The sequence below is a fragment of the Pongo abelii genome, chromosome 4 (genome assembly GCF_028885655.2).
Source record: "Pongo abelii isolate AG06213 chromosome 4, NHGRI_mPonAbe1-v2.0_pri, whole genome shotgun sequence".
Lineage (NCBI taxonomy): Eukaryota > Metazoa > Chordata > Mammalia > Primates > Hominidae > Pongo > Pongo abelii.
Window position 1 is genome coordinate 88630119 of NC_071989.2, and position 16661 is coordinate 88646779.

Below are 16661 nucleotides of genomic sequence, written 5' to 3' on the forward strand. Positions count from 1 at the left end.
TATAAACAGTGGATTGAATAATTCAAACATACATCCTATGGGAGTTACAGAAAGAGAGAATGGGGGCATGGCAAATTAGTAATATTTGAAGAGATTGTGGCTGAGAACTCAAGCACTGAATTCAAGAAGCTAGAAGAACCACAGAACAAATATCCAAAGAACAGATGTAAAAAGGAATATGGAGAAGAAATTAATAAAACAGAAAAACAGCAACAATAATCAAGAAGTCCTACTTATTTCAGAAGACATTTTTAGAATTACAAGTTTTTTAAAAAGGTACAAATAATATTAAACATGGAGAAAACGTACCAACAAATGTTATAAAGAAAATCATTTGAAAACTTAGATGAAAAGGATAATTTAGAGGCAAATGTTTTTCATTTTGGCCTTTTCTCTTTTCCTAGTACTTACCTTCATATTTTAAAATAATATGCTTATAGAGGTATTTCTTGGGTTATGAATTTTAAATATTTCCTGAATTGTTATAGTCATTGCAGATTTAGCTCTATTTTCCTCCTGCCATCTTCTTACCTTCTGCCTCCCACTCTCCTGTTCTGTATATATAATTCTATCAATAATTTTGGTGAAATCAGTAATTTTGATTAACACTATGATGAAAATATTGTTATTAATTAATTGTTATTAACACTATCATTGGAAATATTGTTTACTGCATAGCCAAATAATATACTATTTTTACTTTTACTTTTCTAGATAAGTTTATGTTTTCTTCCTGGAATTAATAATTGCCACCCCCCCCACACCCAATTTGCTTAGTTTTCTATTTGTATGTCCTTATTTTTTGATAAATATTTTAATATATCTGTGCCACTCTTAACTATAATTTTTTTCACCAAATACTGAAGGACATTATATACCTATTCCAGATATTTTATCAATTTTTTTAATCCCTAGTGGCTTCCCTTCCAGATACTCCCATCTTGTCCAAATTGAGCTGATTTATCTCTGGATCTTCCGTACAGCTGTCATTCAGAGATTTTCCTATGTTACATTCCTGTGTTGGAACCATAGTTTCCTGAGCCCTCTGTATTTCTGTTTCTTAGTTAATCCTTTTATTTGCAAAAGAATATATGCAATGACTTCCTTAGGAAGGGATTTGGTGTTTTAGACATGAAGTCCTTGCCCATGCCTATGTCCTGAATGGTAATGCCTAGGTTTTCTTCTAGGGTTTTTATGGTTTTAGGTCTAACATTTAAGTCTTTAATCCATCTTGAATTGATTTTTGTATAAGGTGTAAGGAAGGGATCCAGTTTCAGCTTTCTACATATGGCTAGCCAGTTTTCCCAGCACCATTTATTAAATAGGGAATCCTTTCCCCATTTCTTGTTTTTGTCAGGTTTGTCAAAGATCAGATACTTGTAGATATGTGGCATTATTTCTGACGGCTCTGTTCTGTTCCATTGATCTATATCTCTGTTTTGGTACCAGTACCATGCTGTTTTCGTGACTGTAGCCTTGTAGTATAGTTTGAAGTCAGGTAGTGTGATGCCTCCAGCTTTGTTCTTTTGGCTTAGGATTGACTTGGCGATGCGGGCTCTTTTTTGGTTCCATATGAACTTTAAAGTAGTTTTTTCCAATTCTGTGAAGAAAGTCATTGGTAGTTTGATGGGGATGGCATTGAATCTGTAAATTACCTTGGGAAGGATGGCCATTTTCATGATATTGATTCTTCCTACCCATGAGCATGGAATGTTCTTCCATTTGTTTGTATCCTCTTTTATTTCCTTGAGCAGTGGTTTGTAGTTCTCCTTGAAGAGGTCTTTCACATCCCTTGTAAGTTGGATTCCTAGGTATTTTATTCTCTTTGAAGCAATTGTGAATGGGAGTTCACTCATGATTTGGCTCTCTGTTTGTCTGTTATTGATGTATAAGAATGCTTGTGATTTTTGCACATTGATTTTGTATCCTGAGACTTTGCTGAAGTTGCTTATCAGCTTAAGGAGATTTTGGGCTGAGACAATGGGGTTTTCTAGATATACTATCATGTCATCTGCAAACAGGGACAATTTGACTTCCTCTTTTCCTAATTGAATACCCTTGATTTCCTTCTCCTGCCTAATTGCCCTGGCCAGAACTTCCAACACTATGTTGAATAGAAGTGGTGAGAGAGGGCATCCCTGTCTTGTGCCAGTTTTCAAAGGGAATGCTTCCAGTTTTTGCCCATTCAGTATGATATTGGCTGTGGGTTTGTCATAAATAGCTCTTATTATTTTGAGATACGTCCCATCAATTCCTAATTTATTGAGAGTTTTTAGCATGAAGGGTTGTTGAATTTTGTCAAAGGCCTTTTCTGGATCTATTGAGATAATCATGTGGTTTTTGTCTTTCGTTCTGTTTATATGCTGGTGGGCAAAGGACATGAACAGACACTTCTCAAAAGAAGACATTGATGCAGCCAAAAAACACATGAAAAAATGCTCACCATCACTGGCTATCAGAGAAATGCAAATCAAAACCACAATGAGATACCATCTCACACCAGTTAGAATGGCAATCATTAAAAAGTCAGGAAACAACAGGTGCTGGAGAGGATGTGGAGAAATAGGAACACTTTTACACTGTTGGTGGGACTGTAAACTAGTTCAACCCTTGTGGAAGTCAGTGTGGCGATTCCTCAGGGATCTAGAACTAGAAATTCCATTCGACCCAGCCATCCCATTACTGGGTATATACCCAAAGGACTATAAATCATGCTGCTATAAAGACACATGCACACGTATGTTTATTGCGACATTATTCACAATAGCAAAGACTTGGAACCAACCCAAATGTCCAACAATGATAGACTGGATTAAGAAAATGTGGCACATATACACCATGGAATACTATGCAGCCATAAAAAATGATGAGTTCACGTCCTTTGTAGGGACATGGATGAAATTGGAAATCATCATTCTCAGTAAACTATCGCAAGAACAAAAAACCAAACACCGCATATTCTCACTCATAGGTGGGAATTGAACAATGAGAACACATGGACACAGGAAGGGGAACATCACACTCTGGGGACTGTTGTGGGGTGGGGGGAGGGGGGAGGGATAGCATTGGGAGATATACCTAATGCTAGATGACGAGTTGGTGGGTGCAGCGCACCAGCATGGCACATGTATACATATGTAACTTACCTGCACATTGTGCACATGTACCATAAAACCTAAAGTATAATAATAATAATAAAATAAAATAAAATAAAATAAAATAAAATAAAATAAAATAAAAATAAGAATTAAAAAAAAAAAGAAAAAAAAAAAAAAGGAAGGGATTTGTATTAGTTCATTCTCATGCTGCTAATAAAGACATACCTGAGACTGGGTAATTTACAAAGAAAGGAGGTTTAATGGACTCACAGTTCCATGTGGCTGGGGCAGCCTCACAATCATGGCAGAAGATGAAGGAAGAGCAAAGGGATGTCTTACATAGCAGTCACGAAAGAGAGAGTTTGTGCAAGGCAACTCCCGTTTATAAAACTATCAGATCTCATGAGAATTATTCACTATCATGAGAACAGTATGGGGGAAGCCACCCCCATGATTCCATTATCTCTCACCAGGTCCACACAACACATGAGAATTATGGGAGCTACAATTCAAGATGAGATTTGGGTGGGGACACAGCCAAACCATATCAGGATTCTACAAGGAATATTTTTCAGACTGTTAAAAAATATGTATTCTGCCCTAATACTAGATTGGTAGTTTAGTTGAATATAGAATTCTATGTTGAATATATTTTTTCCTCATGATATTAAAGGCATTGCTCTACTTTCTTCCAGCAACTTCAGTGCTATCCTAATTTCACATCCTTTTCATGTGGCTTCTTTATTTTCTGTCTCTCTCTGGAAGCTTGTAGGATCCTCTGTCAGTCCTCTTCTGAAATTTCATGATGATGTCCCTTAGTGTGGATCTTTAGTTATTTGTTTTAAATTTATTACACAATGTTAAGATACAAATATAAAGAAAGTTTAATATTTGCGTACTTTCACTCAACCTGGGATATAAAAAGATCAATACAAAATTGTTTATGTGAAATGATTGAAAGAAAGAGATTACAAATGAGGCAAAAAATGCTAAAAGGTGCACCTAGGTGAAGTCTTTATTGTGCTTTTGGAACATTTTTGAAGATTAAAAAAATGTCAAAATAAAAAGGTTTTTTTTAAGAAGAAAAATTCAGTTGAAATCCCATGTACCCCTCCTTGAAACCTCTTGCTATCCTTTCTCCCCTAGAGAAACCCATTATCTTCAGTTTAATGTTTATGTTTCCTTGTACTTCTTTATATCTTTCTAACTATATACATATCTAAAAATAAATAGCTTGATATGCATAGTTTTAAGCCTTATGGAAATGATATCATACTGTATATAGTCAGAAACATTTTTTGCTCAACATTGAGTTGGTTCATCTCTGCTGTTCCTTGTAGCTCTAATTATTGATTTTAATTGCTTTATGATATATTATTATACAGATATGCCTTGTAGTATTTATCCTTTCTCCTGTTGGTGGACATTTAGATTGATTCCAGTTTTTTTGTAATTATAAAATGTGAATATGTTTACTTGTACCAATATGTGATTGTTTCTTTATGGTGTATGTGGAGGAGTGATATTACTGAGGTGAGAGGATATGTGCATCGTCAGCTTTACTAGGTTTTGTCAAATTGCTTTCCAAAGGGCTTGTGCCAATTTGTGCAGCCATAGTATATAATTCTTTCCAGTGCTGTCTCCTTGTCAACACTTAGTGTTGTCAGGTGTTTTAATTTCTGTCCATCTAATGGGAATGAACTGTTATTTTTTTAAAATTTTCATTTCCCTGATTATGAGTACAATTAAATTAAATGTCTTTTAAAATTTATTAATCATTTCTGTCTCATCGTCTGGGTATGGTGTCTTTTAAAATTAAATGTCTTTTAAAATTTGTTAATCATTTCTGTCTCATCGTCTGGGTATGGTGTGTTCATATCCTTTGCCTGTATTTATATTGAGTTTTAAAAAAATATTGATTTGTAAATATTTGCTTTTTTTTTTTTTTTTTTGTAGAGACGGGGTCTCTCTATGTTGCCTAGGCTGAAGTGCAGTGGTGGAACCATGGCAAACTGCAGTCTCAAACTCTTGGCTTCAAGCAGTCCTCCTGCCTCAGCCTCCCAGGCAGCTGAGACCACAAGTGCATGCCACCATATCTGGCTAATTTTTAAATTTTCTGTAGAGATGGGGCTTTGCCATGTTGCCCAGGCTGGTCTCAAGCTCCTGGGCTCAAGCAGTCCTCCTGCTTTGATGCCTCAAATTGCTGGGATTACAAGCGTGACCCCCTGTGCCCAGCCTATATTCTTGACACTAATTTTTATCAGTAAAATGTGTTGCAAGTATGTCTTTCAAATCTGTGACTTGTCTTTTCACTTTTATGGGTATCATTTGTTGTATAAAAGTTTTAAATTTTAATGCAATCAACATTTTCAATCTTTTTTTATGATTTGGGCTTTGTGTCTTGTTTAACAAATACTTTTCCATCCCAAGATCATAAAGATATTCTCTTATATTACTTTCTAACAAGTTTAAAATTTTACTTTTACCAGGATTTGACTCTTCCTTAGAACTAGATAATAAAATTTTTCTCCTTAGCCTATTCATATGGTAAGTTATATTAACAGATTTCCTAGTATTTTACTGTATTTTGATTTTTCCAACTTTCTGATAGGCTTAAAATTATTTCAAAAATATGTTTAAAAATTGAGTTACTGTAAAAGTGATTTAAAAGGGATATACCCAAAATATAAAAAGAGAACATTAAAAATAAAGTGATAGAAGAGACATAATAAGTAAACACTAACCAAAAGACAAAATTATACTATGATGCCAAATGTATAATTTGGGCTAGAGAGGGCCACTATATCAATGAAATATTTAATTCATTAGAAAATGTAGCAGGTCTAAACTTGTCCACACCCAATAATCTATATTATGCATTAAAACACGTAAAGCAAAAACTGACAGAACAAATGGAAAAAAATGTAAAGTGCCCCATTACATTGGATTTTAAACTGGCTCTCATTAATATAAACATCAATCAAAAAAGAAAAAACAATATAGAGGATATGCATCTTTCAACTTATGAACTATATAGAACTTTATACATAAAAGTAATACAACCATAGAGGTTGTAAATATAATAAATCCATTAATATAACTTACCATATGTATAGGCTAAGGAGAAAAACCACATGATTATATTTATTAATGATATTATCCTTTTTATAAAAATTGCTTATATTTTTCCCACATGTCTTTATGCATTGCTTACAGTAGTTTTGTCATGCACAAGTGTTTTATTTTTGTGTAATCAAATCATTAGTCTTAATGTTTCTGGATTTTGAGTCCTAGTTAGGACAATTTGTCCTATTCAGAGGTATAGTGTCATTCACTCATTTAAAAAAATACTCATATGGCTTAATTTTTGTTTACATTAACTTTTTTGTTTGTCTGTTTTGAGGCAGGGTCTTGCTCTGTTGCCCAGGCTAGACTGCAGTGGCCCAATTACTGCTCGCTGCACCCTGCAGCCTTGACTTCCTGGGCTCAAGCAATTCTTCCACCTCAGCCTCCCGAGTAGCTGGGACTATAGGCATATGCCACCATGCCTAGCCAATGTTTCATTTTTATTTTTGTAGAAACAGGGTCTCATTATATTTCCCAGGATGATCTCAAACTCCTGGGCTCAAGCGATCCTCCTGTCTCAGCCTCCAAAAGTGTGCGATTACAGATGTGAGCCACCATGCTCAATTCATTTTTTTAAGTGACTTGATACTATTCCTCAATTAGGGAAATGGAATTGTTGGGAAATAAGCAGAAGAGGAATAAGATGCTTTATAATGTCTTACTACTACTGATAGTAATATTATAACTAGTATTTGATATTGTTGTAATAATTATCAATACAATAGAGCATTAAAGTTTCTGATGCATTTGGAAATTATCCTGGTGTATGGTAGATATGGGGGAGAGTTTTTCTAGTCTCTGTTACACAGAGGTGGTAACCCTTCATATGTCCTGATGTTATGCATGGATCTTAGCTCCAACTTGGTGCCCTGCACAGGGCCAAGACCATGGGGGCTAAGGCCCCCACCCCCTTGGATGTTAGAACCTTGGTTCCTGTGCTTTTTGCTATGGCTTTGCCTTTCACCTTTGTTTCTACACCTGAGGATTCCTTCCCCACCCCCCCCACCACCACTTTAGCTTGATGTATGTTTCACCCAGTTTGGGATTTTCCCTCAGCTTGGTTTACTGCTTTGCCCTACTTTGGTTCACGATGGTCAGGAACTTGGAGAGGACATATCCTAAGGGGCTTGGAAATAAAATGGCGTAGAGATGAGCATTAACTCTGGAAGCACTGTTAGTTTTTCTGGATCTAGTGGCTTGTTTTAAAGCATTTTGAAACTTTATAGGCTAGAGCAAATCTTCAGATAACCCATGTGTTCAATTATGACTTAAAAATGTCTGAGATTGGCCAGGCACAGCGGCTCATGCCTGTAATCCCAGCACTTTGGGGGAGGCTGAGGTGGGCAGATCACCAGGTCAGAAGTTCAAGACCAGCCTGACCAACGTGGTGAAACTTCATCTCTACTAAAAATATAAAAAGTAGCCAGGCGTGGTGGCACATGCCTGTAATCCCAGCTACTCAGGAGGCTGAGGCAGGAGAATCACTTGAACCAGGGAGACGGAGATTGCAATGAGCCACGATCACGCCACTGCACTCCAGCCTGGGAGACAGAGCGAGACTCTGTCTCAAAAAAAAAAAAAAAATCTGAGATTGTACTGACTGATCGTGATCTACTGGGTGTATTGTTAGTCGTGAATATTGTCGAAGGGCAATGCATCTTCAACTCAAGACATCTGTCACTTTGTCTACTTCAAAGCACACTCTAAACTCAATATACATGTATATTTCTGCGTATATTACATGAGAATTTTCCACATCTTAACATAGATTATTCCAAGCTGATTGTAAAAGATTTCTGTTTTAGAACTGTGATCTGAGGACTCTGCTTGTTGTAAAGTTCCCCATTCCATGTCTGTCTTTGCTGGAACATGGAGTGGGTTAGTAAATTAGCATGAGTTTGAGAGTCTTTGAATCTTGGCTATATGATTATCTCTGTTGTGGAGTCCTGAGAAGCCATTTACAAACTTTTATCTTCGTATTTATAGTATAAAATTGTCCCTTTTTTGGTACACAGTTCTATGAATGTAAACACATGCTTAGATTTGCATAACCTCCATAATCAGGATACAGAACCATTTTATCACTGCCTAAGCTCCCTCATGCGATTCCTTTATGGTCACACACTCCCACCCCTGACCTCTGGAAACCCCTGATCTGTTCTCTATCCCTATTTTAAGAGTATCACACAACAGGAATCATATATAGTATGTAACCTTTTGAGACTGACTTTTCTATTCAACCTGATGCTTTTGCTCCATGTTATTGCTTTTAACAAGAATTCTTTTTTTTTTTTAATTGCTGAGTATTCCATTGTTTGGATGTATTGCATTTATTTATTCACTCACCGATTAAAGGATATTTAGGTTGTTTCCAGTTTTTGGTGATTATGAATAAGGCTTATATGAGAGAAATTATTTTACCCCTGATAAATGCCAGTCTTTTCCCTACTCGAGCCCAGTTCCTTTCATCCAACAATAACATGTTACACCTCTCCCAAAAATAAATTCTGATCACATCTTGACCCCTAGGATGGCAATTATATTTCCTTTCCCATGTCAAGTATGCATTCTGGAATACTGTGTTGAACAGAATTGCAAGGCTACCTCTGGGAAAACAGGGGTATAAGCAATTGATGGCATCTGCTAAGGTTGCAGAAGAGGCAAGTGGCAGCAATTGGACTGCGTAATTATAGGCATATTGCTTCCCAGAATGGAGAATAGATATAGAATAGAACAGATAATAAAATTAGCTAGTGCAGTGATGTAGACTTCTGCATCCCTGCAGCTTTATCACACCACAAAAAAAGGAAAACCTTTTGGAAAATATCATGTTACCTTTCATTTATCTGCATAGCCGAATTTGTGCAATATTCTTTTTTGTACATTATAGAAAGGTACATTAAAGGAGTGTTAAGGGTTGACCTTTACTGAGGTGTGTTAAGATGCAGTCTGTGGTATCTTCTAGGTGCAGAGTCATTGCCAACTGGACCAAGAGTGAAATGTTTCATTTTGAAATAAAATTTGCATAAGCACTGATGCATTTTGTAAATATATACCCTTTGTAGGCAAATACTGTGTTGTTATGTTGTTGTGCTTGAAAAATAGAACTAAATTTTTTGTGTTTTTTTTCCTTTCCAGTATTACTTTACTGTTCTTTTTGGCCACGAAGGTCAGAAGCCACTGGAGCTGCGCTGTGAGGAGGAGCAGGATGGTAAAGAGTGGATGGAGGCCATTCACCAAGCCAGGTATAGGCTCAGTCCTCCTGTGTGGTACTTGATTGTCTGGATCCTGCATTGGGGTTATCACTGTTGGTGGTAGTTTTGGAAGAACTTGCAATTCTAAGATGAGTTTTCTCCTGGTACCTGTTCCTTAGTCATGTGTGAGATCATTATTTGAGCTTTCCATGGCTACATTCCAGCTAAAGATTAATGGTAATAGACACAATGATAATAATAAGTAGTAGTAGTAGTCACTTTTGTGGATTTCTTCCTGTGTGCCAGGCACTATTATATGTGCTTTTCAATTACAGAATGTATTGAATGTATTGACTCACTTATTCTGTCAACAATCGGCAAGAGGGGCATTATCATTCCCCCCTGTCTGCAAATAAGGAAACTGAGGCCTGGAAAGTTAGTTTTCCTGCCTGAGGTCACACAGCTAGTAAGCCACAGAGCTGGGATATGGCCCTAGCCTAGCCTACATTTGTAAACCCTGCTCTGTGCATCTCGGTTATCAAAAGAAGGTGATGACATCCTCTATTTAAAGAAATAGAACAATGTGATTTTGCTTCCCCCTAAGAAACATCAGGAAGGTGGAAATGTGTGTACAGGGTCTTAAATGGGAACTAGAAATCTGAAAGAGATACAAGGCAGGTCCATCTCTTTTATTTTCCTATTCAATCCCTAAACCTGGTTCAGTTTTGTTTCCCCTGGCTCTCAAGCTCTTGCTTTTTGCCTGTCCACTCCCTAATCCAGGCTGTTGCTCCACTACTCCCTGCTCTCTTGTCTTGCTCATCTCTCGGGTATTTTGGGGCGACACTCTAGCTGTGGCATGCTTTCTTTTTCTTCACCTGATGAGCCTTCCCTTCTCCATCTGTCTGTTCCTCTCTCTACCACTCCCGCCCTGAGACATCTCCCTGCAATTCAGCCCTCACTGGCACCCTCTTCAAATGGCTGCAGCACTTGCATTGTATACTGCACGTGGGCGACTTAGCAATTCTGGTTATCATTACTTTTTTAATATGGTGAATGTGTTAGATTTCTGTTTCCTGAGTGGGATTGTATACACCTTGAGAATGAGGAGAGGGATTGGGGCACATTCATGTCTGAGTGAAGCACATTGCTAATTATGTAGTAGGTGATCAGGAAATTTCTTTAGTTTGATTGTGAGAATGAGGCATTTAGGCTGGGCACATTGGCTCATGCCTGTAATCCCAGCACTTTGGGAGGCTAAAGTGGGCAGATCACCTGAGGCCAGGAGTTTGAGACCAGCCTGGCCAACATGGTGAAACCCCATCTCTACTAAAAATATAAAAATTAGCCGGGCATGGTGGCACATGCCTGTAGTCCTAGCTACTTGGGAGGCTGAGGCAGGAGAATTGCTCAAACCTGGGAGTTGGAGGATACAGTGAGCCAAGATCGCACCACTGTACTCTAGTCTGGGGGAGAGAGCAAGACTCCATCTAAAAAAAACACACACACACACAATGAGGTATTTATTCTGAGTGAGTTCAGGCTGTTCTTTGAACCCTTGACGCTTTCTCTGAAAGTCTGCCCTCCCCTTCCCTCTCCTCCCCTCTACACTCCCCACCCTCTTCAGCTACTTATATTTACCACCTTCTCTGACAAGCAGTGTGCCAAGTGCTTTACGTACTTATCTTTTTTTATTCTTCACAATAAGCTAATAGGGTATTATTACCCCCATTTTACAGAGGAGAAAACAAAAATTTGTGACAGGCAGATTGGCCAAGTTCTAACACAAAGTTGTTAAGCTGCAGATCTGCGATTCAAACCCAAGTTGAATTGGGTTTGGACTTCAGAACCTTTAGCTAATGTTCAATATTTTACTTATCTTCGTTATCCTCTTTATTGCTACAGTCTTTTCTTGTTCTATTTTTTTTTCTTTTCCTCATTCAAAGACGAAAGTAGATTAATGCGAGACTAGGGTTGAGAGTAGAAGATGTTATTTGCAAAGTTCCTTTTCTTTCTCTGAGATGCATGGGGCTGGCAACTAAGTGCCACTCTCCATGTGGACCCCAGGAGAGCTTGCCACGAGTCATCATGACCCCGGCACATGGTTCAGCCGTCCTTGCTTTTGGTGCTCTCTGTTTGAGGGTTTTGATCCAGACTTAGGACTAATGCAGGATGACTTGCTGTAGAAAGAAACTCAGGCCTTCAAAGATGAAAGAAGCATCAAGCTGGCAAGGTAGAGCCCTTGGGTCATTTCCAGACACAATTTTTTCCTTTCTACAATCTCTATTCCTTTCTACCTAGGAGTTAAAATAGATAATTTAAAACATGCCAGTTTTCCTATCTTTTTCATTCCAGGAGAGCAAGCACCATCAGTAGCCCAAATGCCTTTGTAGTTGCCAAGCAAATATCTTGGTGAACCAAACATAAATAATGCAAATTGCTTTAAAGATGATTAGATTCCAAGTAAGAAATCTTTTTTTCTGTCCCAGGAATGCATTTTGTCATCTACAGGAAACTGAGTCAGTAATTATTTGGTGGTGTTTGACATACAGTCAAAACCAGGGCATGTGTGATCTTGTCAGGAGACAGACTTTAGAAACCACTTAAGTGGTTTAGATGATACAATGGTGAAAATTCTTTTCTTTTTAGATTTGAAGATTTGGTTAATAATTGACTTTTTTTCTTGACGTTTTGACTTTTTGGTCTATTAGGTTTGCTTTTCCCTTGACTTGAGACCTAGGACTGGGTTCTTTGATAATTTCTTTTAATCTGACTGCTTTATACCGAGTTTTCATATTTTCTGTTTTGCATTGAGATATTTCTTAAATTTTTGTTTTCTAAATCAGGGAAGAAAACTTTTTTATCTAAGCTTGATTAAGTTGAGTTTTTGGTTTAAACTTGGATCTGTAAAATTCACCTTGATTTTGTTCATGTATGAACAAAGCCAGAAAGTTAATGAAGCTGATTCAGAGCAAGAATTGATCAGCCATTTTTGCTTGGCATTGTAATAAAACACAATTAATTAATTATGGTTGGTTGACTTAACATTTCACCCTCGAAAGACAGTCTGATGGCATTAATTCAGTACTGCTGCCTTTCTAATATAAAAGTTTTAAATACTCAATATTTATGGTTTTATTGATCCTTTTTTAAAAAATCAAAACTTTGATTAGTTTAGCATGAGATGTTCTTTTCTGAGCTACAAATTTTCCTGTAGATGCCACTTAGATAAAAAGACTGCTCAGAACCCCTTCTCTCATTTACTTTTGTTTTCCTGGGATGGCTTTTCAGTACCAGCCTGGGTGTGCTGTCTTTGTGTGCTATGAAAATCACATTGTTCTCTTGGCTTTCGTATCTCAGAGCAGAATCTACTTGCCCCACTTTGCCTTCAGAGAATCTTAGGGTCATTTTCTGGGATGTCCCATTGCATGTTTTCTCCTTTAGATCTGGCCCAGAGAAAAAAAAATCATTTTGGAATTAACATTTTTCATTTTGAAGCTTTGACCAGTCCAAGAAGCTCATTTTAATGTTTTGCTTACCATTGGCCAATACCGTATTTCTAGAACACGGCCACATTTAGGATATCATTTTACCACATGTTATGGCACTAGTTCAGGGGACGCTGCTACCGAGACCCAGTCTTGTTTTCGTCTGGTTGAGTTGAGGCTAGAGCATTTTCATAGTAGTTAAGTCTATGCTTATTTTATGTGGTTGCTACTTGAGTATGGAACTCTGGACATAAAAAATAACCTGATATTTCTTCTTTGTTTTCTTGTCCATATGTGTCCATCATGGTTGATTTAGTTGTAGACACTAGGACAATCAAAAACTGACCTGGTTGATTGTGAGTCCTTAGGGCTTGTTAGCTGAAAAGACAACTTTTCAATGTTTCATCTGCTAGAACATGGACCAAGCAAAGTATCAGCAGTTAGGAGATAGTCATGGCCTGGACGTGGATCCAGTTGTATATCTTCCAAGGGTCTTCCCATCCTTGACTAAGCCTAATACCCACAGGACCTAGACTATGACATTTGGGAAGAAACGAGGAAGGTTCTCCAGAGATGTAGGGGGTAGACTTCAAGGGACTTTGTGACTATCTGGATTTGAACAGTATTAGACTAGGGTGGCATCTAACACATCTCTCAGGCCCCTAGCTTGGACGGTGTCACTCACTGGGAGAAGAAATGATGAATGAGAACAGGTTTGTGGGCAAAGATGATGAGCATTGGCCTGGAAGCGTTGGGCAATTTCTGCTGGAAATTGGAAGAATATGATTATCGCTGGGAAAGGAAGGAAACTGTGAGATACTGAAATGATCCCTTGGCATGTGGGGTATGAGAATGAGTATCCAGGGGGCTGATAGAGAAATAAGGTGTATCCTGAGGAGAGAGGAGAGTTTGGGTTTCTACCAAGGTGGAGGGATTGGGAAAACAGATATTGAGAATGTTGAGCCTAGCACAGAGCACTGTTGACTGTGTGTAGCTTTGCACACCCTGCAGATGGCTTGTGTGTCCTGTGTTTGAAACTGTCCCACTATCTTTTGCCTGCTTTCTGATTTCTTCAGCTGAACCTGCTCAAATCTCCACCTGGATTCTCTTCCCTTCCCTCAGGGTGTAACTTGTGCAGGTGGATCGCAGGTTTTCCTTTAAGGGCAGAGCATACAAAAGGAGAAAAGAATTACAAAAAGGAATATGTTTCTCCTCCATAAAGCTCACGGTCAGATGGTGTTTGGCAAGGGCCTGACCTAACCCTTTCTTTCACCCTGTCAGTCTCCAACTTGACGAGCAGAGAGACTTTATCTTCCAGTTAAACCTTTCAATTAAGCCTTATTCTCTTTTCCAGTAAAGAAAGCTGTAATGCAACCTCTTGGATCTGTTTTTAATGTTTAGTCTTTTTGACTACATGTGTCTGAGACAGCTGTTGTTCATTCTCTCTCTCCCTTAAAATACACACACATGCACACACACACAGTGTGGTAGCTGCACCAAACACCCAGCACCTAATGCTTGTGGTCTCATCTTTGGGAAAAGGCTTAATTTGCAGCAAGGTATATAGTATAAAAATCTGTACAGCACTAAAGGCTGCTGTGTATATCATGTCATCCCCTTAAAATCAGCCCTTTAGAGAATGCACACAGAGAGAAATCCCTCACAAATCAGAAAAGAGTGATGACATAGAAAAGCTGAAAATGTTTCATGTGTCACAGCAACATCACAAGACTAGAAAAATTAGAGATGTGCAGTGATGTTATAGCCTAAAGCAATCCAACACCATAATTTGTATTCTTCTTGTAACAGTAAAACTGTCACTACTTTAAAGATGAAAATGTGGATTTTGTTCATTTAAGGGATTATTATTATTATTATTTGCTAAGAAATTCTGTCAGGGCTTTGCCTTCATATTTGCCACAATGATAGATAATTCAACATTTTTTTTTCTTTTACAGCCTACAAAGTGCAACATGAAAGAAAAGGGATACTACTAAACTACTAAACTGTGAAATATTTCACTTGATTTGATGGTTACAATTGTTTTCTAAAGGGAAAATTTGGGCTTGAATTTTCTTATTTTAATACGTTGTTAATACTTTCGTCAGCTGTCTTTCCTACTTCTCAGTGTTTTTGTTTCAAGTGCTTGTCTTGCACGTTTAGCATCCAGCTGACAAGACAGTCAGACCTTCTGCCAACACTCACCGGGCAGGCGCCCCGTCCTCATGTGCACACCATCTCACCTGGAGGAGGGAGCCATCCTCATGATTCTCTTTGCCTGCTCCAGGAGAACCATCCCTGGCTCCAGACAAATTTCTACCTTGAGCTCTCTCTCTGATTTATTGCTCCATTACTTATTCCATTTCTCTCTTATATTTCCAGTCTGTTTACTCCTCGCTCCTTAGCTTTTTTTCCTGTAGTTTTTGGATCTCCTAAAAATCTCTCCTGTCTTAAAAGATAAATGAAAGCCTTTTCTTGGCACTGAATACTCCTCTAGCTACTGTCTTCTCTTGCACAGGCAGCCCTGCTTCTTGAAGAAATGGTTCGGTTGCTCTCCTAGGCATGCAGCTCTTCCTCTCTCCAGCTCTTCCTGGTGGGTTTTGTCCCTACTCTACTGTAACTGTTGTCACCTGGGTCAACAATGAATTTCCAAAGCTTTTCTTTCCTTATATAACTTCAACTTTCTGTTCATATTTAATACTTACTTTTGAATTACACCAGTAATACATAAAAGCAAGTTCCCTAAAAAAAAAAAAAAGAGAATTCAGACAATACAAAAGTAAAAAGTTATAGTTCTACCCTCTCCCCTTTTATTTCCCCAAGCCCATTTACTTCCTCAGAAGTATTTACTGGTAACAGTTTGGAGTGCATACTTCCAGATTTTTCTGTATATTTGCATTTGGATAGATAGGTAGAATGATATAATTACAGACTTTTTATTTGCTAGTCACATTATTTGCCATCTTTTTATGCTAATTTGGAGGGTTTCTTTTAACATTAGTTTATAGGGATCTAAGTCTTATCCCGAAATTGTCATTCCTTTTGTTTATGATGTCTCTCTCTCCTGATTCTCCCTCTACTCCTTTGACAATTTCTTCTTGTCCTATTTCACTACTCCTTGTGTTCTGTCCCTTTCTTTACTGTGGCTGCTGTGTAGGGCTTTGCTTTTGCTCTTCCTGTCTCGTCACTTGGATGCATTCCCCAGACTTAAGCTGTGTAGATAGAGCTGCTCTTTCTCAATACTTTCTCTGCTAAATACCATGCTATGTGCATGATATCTCATGAAGTAGCTGGCACTATCCGCAGTAAATCTGAGTATTGGAGAGAGGAAATGACCTCCTGAGGGCCACCAATCTAGTAAACGATAGAGCTGGAATCAAGTCCTGGGCAGGCTGACTCCAAAGCCTATGCACTTAACCACAAAGATATATAGCCTCCATTATATGTAGAAATTCACCAACATGTATTTTTCTATACTGAACTATCTATATATCATCTCTCCCTGGGTGCTCAGAATTACTTGATACTAAGCAAGACAAACCCAAACTCATGTATTTCTCTAGGCAGCTTCATGTTCCTTTCCTGAATAGGAAGGTAAGGCATAGTCTCCTATACACTCAGTCACTCAAACCAGCAGGATATCATCCCCTGACCCCAGCCTAACTGCTCACTCCAGTCACCACTTGTGGATTCTACCCCAGAACATCACTGGTCTCCATTCCTCCACGTCTGCAGCATTGCCCTGGTGCAGGCCACCA

At 38.1% G+C, this 16661-nt stretch overlaps 1 protein-coding gene across 4 annotated transcripts in view; it reads left to right on the forward strand.

Annotated features, from left to right (window-relative positions):
* RASGRF2 (Ras protein specific guanine nucleotide releasing factor 2) overlaps positions 1–16661 on the forward strand; it is a 281177-nt gene that overhangs the window by 77187 nt on the left and 187329 nt on the right. For all 4 annotated transcript variants that reach the window (XM_054555687.2, XM_024246952.3, XM_054555686.2 and 1 more), the window contains exon 2: positions 9363–9469. In XM_054555687.2, coding sequence (XP_054411662.1) covers positions 9447–9469 — 23 coding nt within the window. In that variant the 5' untranslated portion in view covers positions 9363–9446. The remainder of the gene's footprint in view (positions 1–9362; positions 9470–16661) is intronic.